This window comes from Rutilus rutilus, assembly GCF_951802725.1.
Source record: "Rutilus rutilus genome assembly, chromosome: 11".
NCBI classification, from domain to species: domain Eukaryota; kingdom Metazoa; phylum Chordata; class Actinopteri; order Cypriniformes; family Leuciscidae; genus Rutilus; species Rutilus rutilus.
This window is the reverse complement of record NC_140216.1, coordinates 14,919,530-14,930,333: the sequence shown is the minus strand read 5'-3', so window position 1 is coordinate 14,930,333 and position 10,804 is coordinate 14,919,530. Positions and strand designations below refer to the sequence as shown.

The 10,804-nt window shown below is 36.5% G+C and overlaps 1 protein-coding gene across 2 annotated transcripts in view; it reads left to right on the top strand.

Moving 5' to 3' along the window:
* Positions 1-1,023: 1,023 nt before the first annotated feature.
* The window catches only part of rnf19a (ring finger protein 19A, RBR E3 ubiquitin protein ligase), a 31,834-nt gene continuing 22,053 nt past the window's right edge, over positions 1,024-10,804 (top strand). For both annotated transcript variants that reach the window (XM_084423441.1, XM_084423440.1), the window contains exon 1: positions 1,024-1,188. In XM_084423441.1, coding sequence (XP_084279567.1) covers positions 1,158-1,188 — 31 coding nt within the window. In that variant the 5' untranslated portion in view covers positions 1,024-1,157. The remainder of the gene's footprint in view (positions 1,189-10,804) is intronic.

Genomic DNA, 10,804 nt, shown 5'->3' with positions numbered 1-10,804 from the left:
ACATTTGTAAATAGGGGACGTCACAAAAGCTTACTGTATTCATAAAACACTATAGAACCATGTGCCCTGTGAATGTAAGAATGTAATATTTTGCTTGGCTCTGATTAACTTCATGTGAGGAAAGTTTTGTGTTTAAACTCTCTATAATTAGACCCTTTGCTCCATATGGAAATACGTTTTTGAGTGCTTTTGCCATTTAACTGTTTGACTTTGGACCACAATGATCCAAATTACCTGGGTTTCCCGGCATGTAATATTAATGGACACATGAAACCATTTATTTGAAAATATAAATAACTTACCCTTACAAAAAAAAGACTGTCTGGTACAGTGATAGTAATACCATGGTACTTTAAATATACTTTGCACTTTTAAAGTTTTATATTTAGATATACAGGAAAGTGAACAAATTATAGTACTATATGTAATATTTGATGCTATGGTCAAGAATGATTACCATACGCCAATGTATTTCAGAGAAAATCAGGTATGAAAAAAATTAAAACACCATCTAAGAATGTTTGGATAAACTTAATAATATCATACTTTAACTCATTTAATTTATGTTTTATTGATCCTTGTCTTTTCTGAAATAAGCATGTGAATACATTTGTATCATTTGGTTTTATTATTTTTCAAAAACATGCAGAAAACCGGTGATTCAGTACAATTCTTAATAAAAATATTAAGTAGACCTGATTAAAATATTAAATAAACGTATTTTCCTCATTTATAAACATAGCCTATAGCTGTCGTATTTGAGTTAAAGAAAATAATTCAATAAAAGAAGATATGTTTTGGGCTAATTTTAAGAAATTAGCAAAGAAACACATCGGGATTAAAGAGTACAAACAAATACCTTGAGTCTGGGGAAATGGGGCTATGTAAACATTATAAAAAGATTTAATGTACGACTGTAAAAAATGTTTTTTACTACAATTATTGTTGCTTAGAGGAATTCACATCGACTCTCGCGAGATTTGAGTTTGAACTGATATGTGAGAAGAGAGCGAGACGGATGCCAGTGATTCAGAGCGAGTGAACGAGTGGAGGACGGGACACAGGACGGCCCGACTTCAGCCCTACAAAACAACTCCCTAAAGTAGCCTTCTTCTTACACTACACTCGGAGTTTTTTGCCTTTATTTGTTACTTGGAATGAAATGCTTTTACGCGGATGACTTGAAAGGTGAGTCGCCGTTGTATTTCATGGTATTAAAGGCTAGTTTGACGGGTTGGCTAACGGTCGTGTGTTCGCGTTCACAGTTTGCTCTCGCTGGCGAATGTGAAACTAACATTCACACTAAAATTATACAAAGACGATACTCACATTTGTATTATTACAACAAATAACCGCCTATTTAATGTTGTACGCCCGCTAGCTGGTGTACAGGGAAGTAAAATCGCTTTAAAGGGCCTGTGGTGGTCCGACATTAGATGGACCTACCGTAGGCATGTAGCCAGCTATCGCATTGTCCATTTGTTTCTGTTGATCAGTTTAAATTCACACCTTTGTAACCAGGAAGTCTGCTCAAATGAAACATTTACCTAGCGTTATCGCTGCGGTTAAATGTCACTAAACCTTTGATCTGCTTTATACAGAGAGATTGTTTTTCTCTTGACTCATTGTTAATGGCTCAGTGGTTCATTTGCAACAGATTGCACGCCTAATATTTATTGCAAGTTACACCAAATTGTAACTTAGTCGTTTGCTTAGTGTATTTAGACTGTTGCTTTTACATATTGTACGTTGGATTTTTTTCATGTAATGGCTAACTTAACTTACACGAACTAGTACACTTCTGTAGAAATAGTGTGTTTCGCTGTAAACGAGAATTCAGATATGTTGATAAATGTCTTACGTCAGCCAGTCTGTGTGTGTTCAAAGGCTTATTTAGTTTAAGGGTTATTCCCCTAGAGAGTTTATTGTAGTAATAGTGAGAATGAGCTAATTTGTTTCTTGGATCATAGCTCTAGGATTCCCGCAAATGTTTTAGCTAAAACTAGTGTTAATCTCAGAACTATGGAAACTGGTGGTCGAGAGGTGTTGACCTGAGTCTGGTGTAAATGTTGATTCAGCATCCACTTTCACATATTATTCTAGGTCACTGTTAGAGGTGTCAGATAAAGAAATGTCAAGTTGTGGCCTTATGTGTGAACATACTCTGTCGTGTCACAAACCCCCCAAAAATGAAGATCTCAAGAAGTTTGGTCTATTTTCATCATTTTGGCAGTGGGGAAATGGAGGATCGGCATTTGGTGAAAATCCTGCATGTTAGCAGCTTATCTTCAATGTCTACCAATGTGGTCTGACTCGGGTCATATTGTAGGCTACCCCAGAGAAACAGCGGCTGACCACAGACATTTGTCATAGTGGATCACATAGTGTTTTTGAAATTATTATCTTGGGACAAAATAGACATTTGTCCTAATCAATTCAAATTATTATTATTTAAAAAAATTTTTTTTATATGGAAGTATGTTATTTTATGTTTATTTATATATTTTATATATGTAATTATATTATGTATTGTGTAGACTCTATCCAATGAGACATTGCATTCAGGATATACATTATAGTATTTAATGACTTATCAGAAATATAATGAATTATAAATAAAGTCAGACTTAAAGCAACAAGTTTGATACTCACTCTCATACCCTTTTTTTTTTCCTGGGTCAAAAATTTTGAACAACAAAGTTACACATTACATGGAAAAGGGACGGGTCTATTATTTTGCATTTACACTCCAAGACTAATACACAGATCATTTGACGTACAGTATCAAATCGTTTTGTTCTGTCCATTGCTATGGTTTATCACCGTCACTGTCATATCGGATTCAATCATTTTAATATGGTTGCCAATCCAGAAACTTTAAAATGTGTAGCCTAGTTAGCAGCATGAAAAAAATATATTCTATACAGAAAGTGGGCAAAGATTGCTGCCTTTGTAATCACACTGAAACTGTCGATTACAATGCAAGGTACACGAAGTTGCACTCTTGCACTGAACCACTGTTTTAAGCGGTGTTGAGTGGATTCTGACTAACTAAACGCATCGGATTGGCCATTGCGTTCACACGCTCAACAGATATGTCTATTATTGCATACATTGCTCAATGCTGCAAAAAGCATTGTAAATAGAAACCTTTATTGCTCTTCACAGAGCGCTTACTTAAACACTTGCTGGAGCATTTTAAAGCAGCCGGCTATCAGCAGGTACTGATACTGCAGTATCTTCACTTTAAATTATCAAGTAAATTTATGGTGGCATTATTGGTGGCTGCCAAAATAATTTCAATACAGGAAAAACCCTGATTATGCCTATGTGCGTCATGCAAAGCAGTCTTTTATTTAGCATCAGGATTCAGATGTCCTCAATCTAGATCTCACTCTGCCACAGGTTAGACCAGTTTTGGCTAGTTGGAAAACCACAAATGAGCAGAGAAGGTTATGATGAAGTTCTTTAGGAGAAAACCAGTCTGAGGTTGTGATCCGTGTGTGTTTATCTTGTTTACGAATTCCCCGTGGTCTTGTTCTTGACCTTAATCAAAGTCTTGGGCTTGTTTCTTTCTGCGTAGTGGGAGAACAATGGGCGCTTTATGCCTGATCTGGAAGTGCCATGCAGTCAGGTGGCTTAAACACACACCAAACTGAGCTAATAAGAGTTTGTGTATGTTGAAGGCCAGACATGCCTCAAAATGAAGGGATGTTGTTGTTGTACCACTATGGCCAATGTGTGCTAACAGAGTTAAAATGTGACAGAAAACTTTTTCCTACAAGAATTAATGTACTTAGTACTTAGAGACAAATGTTTTTGCCTGCCTCGGGTATGAGTGTCAAAATGAGCATTGGGTCTCATTTTGTAATGTAGTTGATGAATTCTTTGTGTGCAGAGGTCAGGGCCTCATTATAGTGCCCACAGCGTTTATGTGTGCACTCATAAGGCCCCTCAATGCAATGGTTTCAATAAATTAAAGCCCGTTATATATAACGCATAGGGCTGAACAATTTTGGAAAATAATCGAGTTGCAATTTTTATTTACCAATTTTGCGATGTTTTTTTTTTTTAATAAAGCTCTTAACTTCTGTATTCAACAAAGACAATCAATAAATAATTCTATAGTATGGCCTACACAATATTATATAGATTAAACATAAACTGTTCTTTCCTGTAGGCCAGGCCTTTTTCCTGGGTCAAAATTCTGCAATTACCAATAAAAAATAAATAAAAGGCCTAAGTCACGGTGATCATTGTTTTCATGATCGATTGTCGCTGTCACGTCAGAGTACTCGTGTACATCCCTACTACAGAGGCCCTTCATAATGCAGAGGGCAACTTAGCATTGGCCCTATAGAATGCAGTGTTTAATAAACAGCTGTTTTACTAAATTCTGCTGAAAAGAAATTTAGTGCCGAGTCATGATAGTATATATCGTATTGTAGCATCTGTATCGGGATACATATCGTATTGTGACTTTGTTGCTGATACACAAGCATTATATTGTTATAATTAGCTTTATAGTTGCCACTTGGTGTGGGGCTGTGTATTTTTCTAAATAGTGCTGTAATAGCATTTTATTTTGTTAGTTAAATTTACTTGTCCCATGTCCCAATGTTTTCTGTACATGAAAATGCTTTTCTGTGTTCCTTCCTATTCCCGCATTTCTGAAAGGGAGAATTTTTAACTACCGCTGTGGTGACTGTGTCTTGTGACACAGTGTTCAGGAAATCCAGGGAGACACGTGTTTGTTAAAGGAAGTGTGCACATAGTGTCTGTGTAACTCCATTACTATGAATTTTAATCTGGCAAGGCTTTAGTAGATGTACTGTAAACAGAATCTGCCCTTTTGAAAAGGACAATGAACATGAATCACCTGGCGTTCATGTAGGAGAATAAACGCAACTGATATTGTTGATTTATGTATACTGAATTTTTCCACGTAAGCCACTTATGCATTTACGTCATTTTGCGTGAAAGCTCAGCTGTAATTTCCTGAAAGCTACAGATAAATCTGACCCGAACACTTTCACTTTCGCAAGAGCGCTTTATATACGGAGACTAGTGGAACATGATGGCGATGCGCTGTTATGAAAGCCACATGAATGCAGTTATTTTGATGCAGAGGCATGACTGCTTTTTACGTTTGTTTCAATTTGTTTGTAATACAGTTGCCAGTTGAAGTTTAAAATTAAACTTCTGCATTCATGCTCACACAGTTGATATTTTCAGCTTCACTTTCCCAAGCAGACATTGTGTACAGCAGCCGCTTATAGAAAGTCTCTGTTTAGCTCTCATCAATTGGAGCTAAATCTTGTTGCTGAATGACCTGGGGAGGCCAGCTGAACTTGCAGCGTCTGGATCTGATGGTGACGTCTTAATCTCCGTCCTTCATTCAGGATCTGAGAGGGAAGCTCCTTTTAGATTAGCCACTCAACCTACAGCAGTATTACTATCATTCAATAGAGTTTGTTACTCTTGCTGTGTGTATCATGATATTTTGATGGCAATGTTGGGGAAGAAGCTTGAAATCTGTCGATTCCCAATCATAATTTCAGTTTGTAAGGTAAGTTTCACTACAGTCAAGCCATTGTTCTGATAGATTAATAAGTTACTAACAAGCTACTAAAAATACATTGCAGCTATTTCTGCAGATAGTATGTTGATGCAGTCAGAGCCTGATTTATCAGGCACAAAAAGTTAGGGTCCTTAGAGTAACAGCCTTAAAGGGATAGTTCACCCAAAAATGAAAATTAGCCCATCATTTACTCACCCTCAAGTCATCCGAGGTGTATATGATAGGGATGGGCATTTTTCTAAAATATTGTTTTTGAACATTCGGGCTCATAAAAACCGAATATTCGTTTATTTAAATTACATTTAATGAGAAAGACGTTATTTTTAAAGTTTAAAGTTTTTGTCACCATTTCTGAACAAGCTTACCGTTAGGCAATATACACAACAAGCTTATGATATATCTTAAGGTTTTCTTTTAGTTTAAAACATTAAACAATGTGTAAACAAAAAATATAAAGAACAAAAGCATAAACTCAAGCATGGCGAACAAAAAAAAAAAAACCCTAAAAGCAGACTACGGCAATTATTGGACAGAATGTACATATACACGAGTCAGAATATGGTTATCGTGTTTATATTGTTTCACGTTTTTGTTGAGAAATAATATCCACATGTTCGAGTGAGAAAACGCGCTGCGCTAACAGACGTTGCAGAGACGTAAAGATAACTGTGTGCTAAGCTAAGTTTCTAACAGCACTTTGCATTTTCTGTTCTTAAACCCTTCTCCCTCGACGAAACTTAAAGGAAGCATATGTCTCAATAATTTTGCTATCAGATAAGTTATCATCTCTGATCACTCGCGCTACAGCTACGCTTACCTGCAGTCGTGAATGCAGTGATGGACAGCTGTCTTTCCTCATTCGACTAGTGTTTGGATTTCATGTGATTTCTCATTGTGGTGGTGATATTATGATAATTCAGTTTCATTAATTAATTTGATTAAAAGTAATTCCATTTTGTCATATCATTTAGTAAGATCATTTTCATATAAGTAATTCCAAACTTCACGAGGCAGACGACGACATTATGAGATCAAATACAATCCACTTGTTAAATGCACTCCACAGCGCCACCCAGTGCATTTAATTTTAACTGAGTTTTAGTGTTTGGTAATTATGGATATACTGCATTTACGGCCAGCAAAGCAACATTAAAATTCAAATGGTATTTCATTTTTCGAATAATAATTACAGATTGAAAATTTGAATATTCGTGCACGTTCCTAGTATATGACATTCTTCTATCAGACGAATACAATCGGAGTTATATTAAAAAATGTCACTGAATAGCTGTTTCTGCCAAACGAACATACGGATTCCACTCAAGTCTAAAGCGCAACTTGTGTGAGTAATGCGACATACTGCTGATATGACGCACTTCGCTACTTCTGACGTCACAAGTTGAGTAAGTTGCGCTTTAGGCGCAAGTAGACTGCATAGTCATCGCTTCGCTTCAGAAGGCCTTTATTAACCCCTCGGGGCCGTGTGGAGCACTTTTATGATGGACAGATGCACTTTTATGGACTTCAAAACAGAAACGGCCATTCACTGCCATAATAAAGAGCCAGGACATTTTTTAATATAACTCAGTTTGTATTCGTCTGAAAGAAGAATGTCATATACACCTAGGATGACTTGAGGGTGAGGAAATCATGGGCTAATTTTAATTTTTGGGTGAACTTTCCAGCTTTATATAGGCTACACCAAATGCAACTAATAAAAATTTGAAAACACCCTAATTTATCCACCTTGTTTTTAATGTAAGATTGGCTGTGGCCATTTGTAACTTGAATGTAAAAGGCTTCCGGTGTCATCCGCTTCCAGTTATTAAATAGTTTTACAGTTTACTGCATTTTGTAATTATTAGTTATTTACTTATAGTAGCTAATAAATCTGAACTGAAGTCGCACATTTATGGAAAGTAGCTTACTTATGCGTTGCGAAATAAGGCGGATATAACTGAGTTGAAAATGTAGGAACGGATTTTCCGATTTTTTTTTTTTTTTTTTTTTTTTTTTTTTTTTGCTAAGTATTGGTTTTACTTGACAAACTAGCCAACTGAATGAATGAATTGTACCTCCAAATGCCATTTTGAGTGAACTTTTTAGGAGGGCATTAGATTGTTTCTTCAGTTTGTCTCATGAGCAGCTTGCACAATAAAGTGTGATGACATAAACGCTGACGGTTATCACAATACTGTGGTACTTGTTGGAAAACTAGCTTATTACTGGAAAAGCTGTTTAAAAAAAGTTTTACTGAAAAGTTAAGTTAGTTGGATCATTACTCCCCAACACTGCCAGACAAGGTATTGATGTTTAGGCTAACTGTTTGTTCTGTTCTGTATGTAAAATGCACAGGATACTGAGCTATTTTGGTTTTATTTTGTCTCTTGGCACAAGCACCGCCTGCTAGCCAGAGGTCATTTTGCTTGGTAAATATTGTATAAGGGCCATTGAACACTGCTAGTTGTAGCTCTACCTGTACTTGTTAAGTATCCTGTGTACTTTCTATGGTTAGATTGGAATGAAGACGGATTATACCAAACCTGAATAAGCCTTTTATTTTAGCTGCTCAGCTGACAGCAGTTTAGAAAGCTCAGGGCTTTTGGATTTGGTGTGTCATGCTTAATATCTGATCAAAGCTCTGTGTCCAGTATATAGTATCAGTGTGATCATACAAGGTGAAACATGGTGAGTGATCAAGAAGTAACAGGGCAGGCATTAGGAGTAGACCGAATGTACGTTGTCACGGTGAGGAAGCCTGTCCTCAGTGAAGAATGTTCTAGGAAATTGCTTTAATAAGCTCATTACAGAAATCCCACTGCATTCTGTACACATGCCTGCTTCTCCGGAGCTGCACACAGGATGCCAGCTTCTGAGAGATGTGTGTGTGTGTGTGTGTGTGTGTGTGTGTGTGTGTGTGTGTGTGTCCTGAAGCAGCTGGGACAGTGGCAAGCGGACAGTCTCCTGCTGGCATAATCAGCAATTGTGCTGATGAAGAAAAGGCCTATTTGGTATCTTTGTGAACACACAAACACAGAGCAGATGAACTTAGCCTCACAAAATGCTTAGCTGCTGACATCATTTCCTCCCGGCCCTCAGCTGACTGGAAAAAAGAAGGGTAGGAGTAGAATGTTTTATACTGTGCTGGTGTCTCCGCCCTGGCTGTTACTTTGACTGCTCTTTCTCAGTTGCTTTGGGTAGAGGGTAATTCTTAGCAACTTAGCTGGTTTACATGCTTCCATGTAGTTACTGTAGTGGCCCTATAAATCTTAAAATGTCTCGCTTATGTGAGCTGTTCTTTATGATGCTGGCTGCTATTTTATATGAGCCAAATGGCTTCCTTGTGCAGTGTTTCCCACAGGATTTTGTGAAACTGTGGTAGGTGCACCTCGGTCCCTAGGGTATGCAGAAGAAAATTACCCTAAATTTCTTTTCTCCCTCTCGGAAGAAAATTTTGTATACTTCAAAGTTAAATTCATCTATCTTGTGCACTTTGAGAGTTCAAAATTAAGAGATCCGACCCATGTTCAGTGTGCAAATTGAACAAAGAAAAAGTATGTGCTTTGACTTGAATCTGGACTTAAATCTCTTTTCAGTTGTGACACAATGTCTTGTCTACAGTACACTACATAATACTACTGCTACTATTAATGATAACGTTGTAATATTATTCCTATGATAGTAAGAGCCATAAAACAAATGAGCTGAAAAATAAATGAAACTTTTATAATTAGTTTTGTCATAATTTCTATCCATGCAAGAGATAAACCTGTGAGCTTTTATTTTGACGGAAACTGCAGTCGAGCTTTTATTTTGAAAACAAGTTTACAAAATGCTGTAATCGTGAACTATGCAAATGTGAAAATGCGTAACTGCGTTCCCAAATGCACCCTAAACTCATCACATGCACAGATGGAGTTCACTTCATTCATTCACTGTGTGAACTTCATCTTTTTTTTTTTTAAGCTGATCACGTTCTGATTGCGTGAGTGATGTGCGCACTTCTCTTTGCTCAACGCAGTTTGTTTTACATCAATGGCGCAATACACGACATTAAAGAGCTTTTATGTTATGAAAAGTTTTCAAATATTTTTGGTTCGCTACTTCTAAAGCATTTTTTAATCTGTTAATTTCAGCATTTCATATTAAAATCAAAAGTAGTAACTGTATTATTTAATAGACTTGAGCTAACAGTTGTATTTTCTTTTTAACTAACGTTAAAGAATAATAACTTCTGTAACAAATGTAGCTATTGCTCATTGTTAAGTAAGGGATAATGTACGTCCAGCCGGTTGTATTTCCGCCACATAAATAAATATGGATTTGATAAATATTCAAATCTGTTTGTTACCATATTTGTAATCCAAACAGTGTACAAAACAATAGTTCCAAAATGGCAGCTGCTGCATTTGAATTAAATGAGAGAGCGAGTCCACTATACTGGATGACTTGATTAAATAACTACACAAAATATTGATTTGATTATTAATATTAGTTTTAATATTTGATTAGCTCACCAAACACAACTTCCACGAAGAAAAAACGTTCCTAGCTAGCATATAGCGCTGCTGACTTCAGTAATGCACACGTGTTATCCGTTTTCAGCGGTTGTTATAGGGGAATAACATACCGCTGGATGGCGCAATTGACCAATCAGAATCAAGTATTCCGCATTGACTAATGAGACTTTATTGTAAAGGGTTACCTGTTGTTATTTAGACTATAATTCTTTTGCAATTTAATCAGTTTGAAACAGATTATTACTTTAATCTGTTTAATGTAGGCTATACATTTCTTTAAATTAATATTTATGAAACCTGTTATAGTATGAAAACACTTTTTTGTAACTTATTTCCATATTGTGATATCGTATGTCATGACAAAAGCTTCAGCAATTATCGCAACATGAAAATTTGGTACCATCACAGTTGCATGTCAGCCACCCGTTTAGCGGCCTTTATGCCGGCTATAAACAGATTCTGAGTTGTTAAAGATTGTGGTTGTGCAAGTCCTGCGGGATTGTTTGTGTGTTGTCTCTCGGAGCACTGTGTGTTTGTTTACTATAAAAACATTTACACCCAGTACATTAATTTCTGTGAAACTCTTCCAGATGTAGCCTAATTAACTCCTCCAGTGTTTACATGAACTCCGACCCCTTTTGTAAACAAGGACCCCCATCACTGGAACATCGCTACTTTTTCTTTTACTGTAACGTTGTAAAAA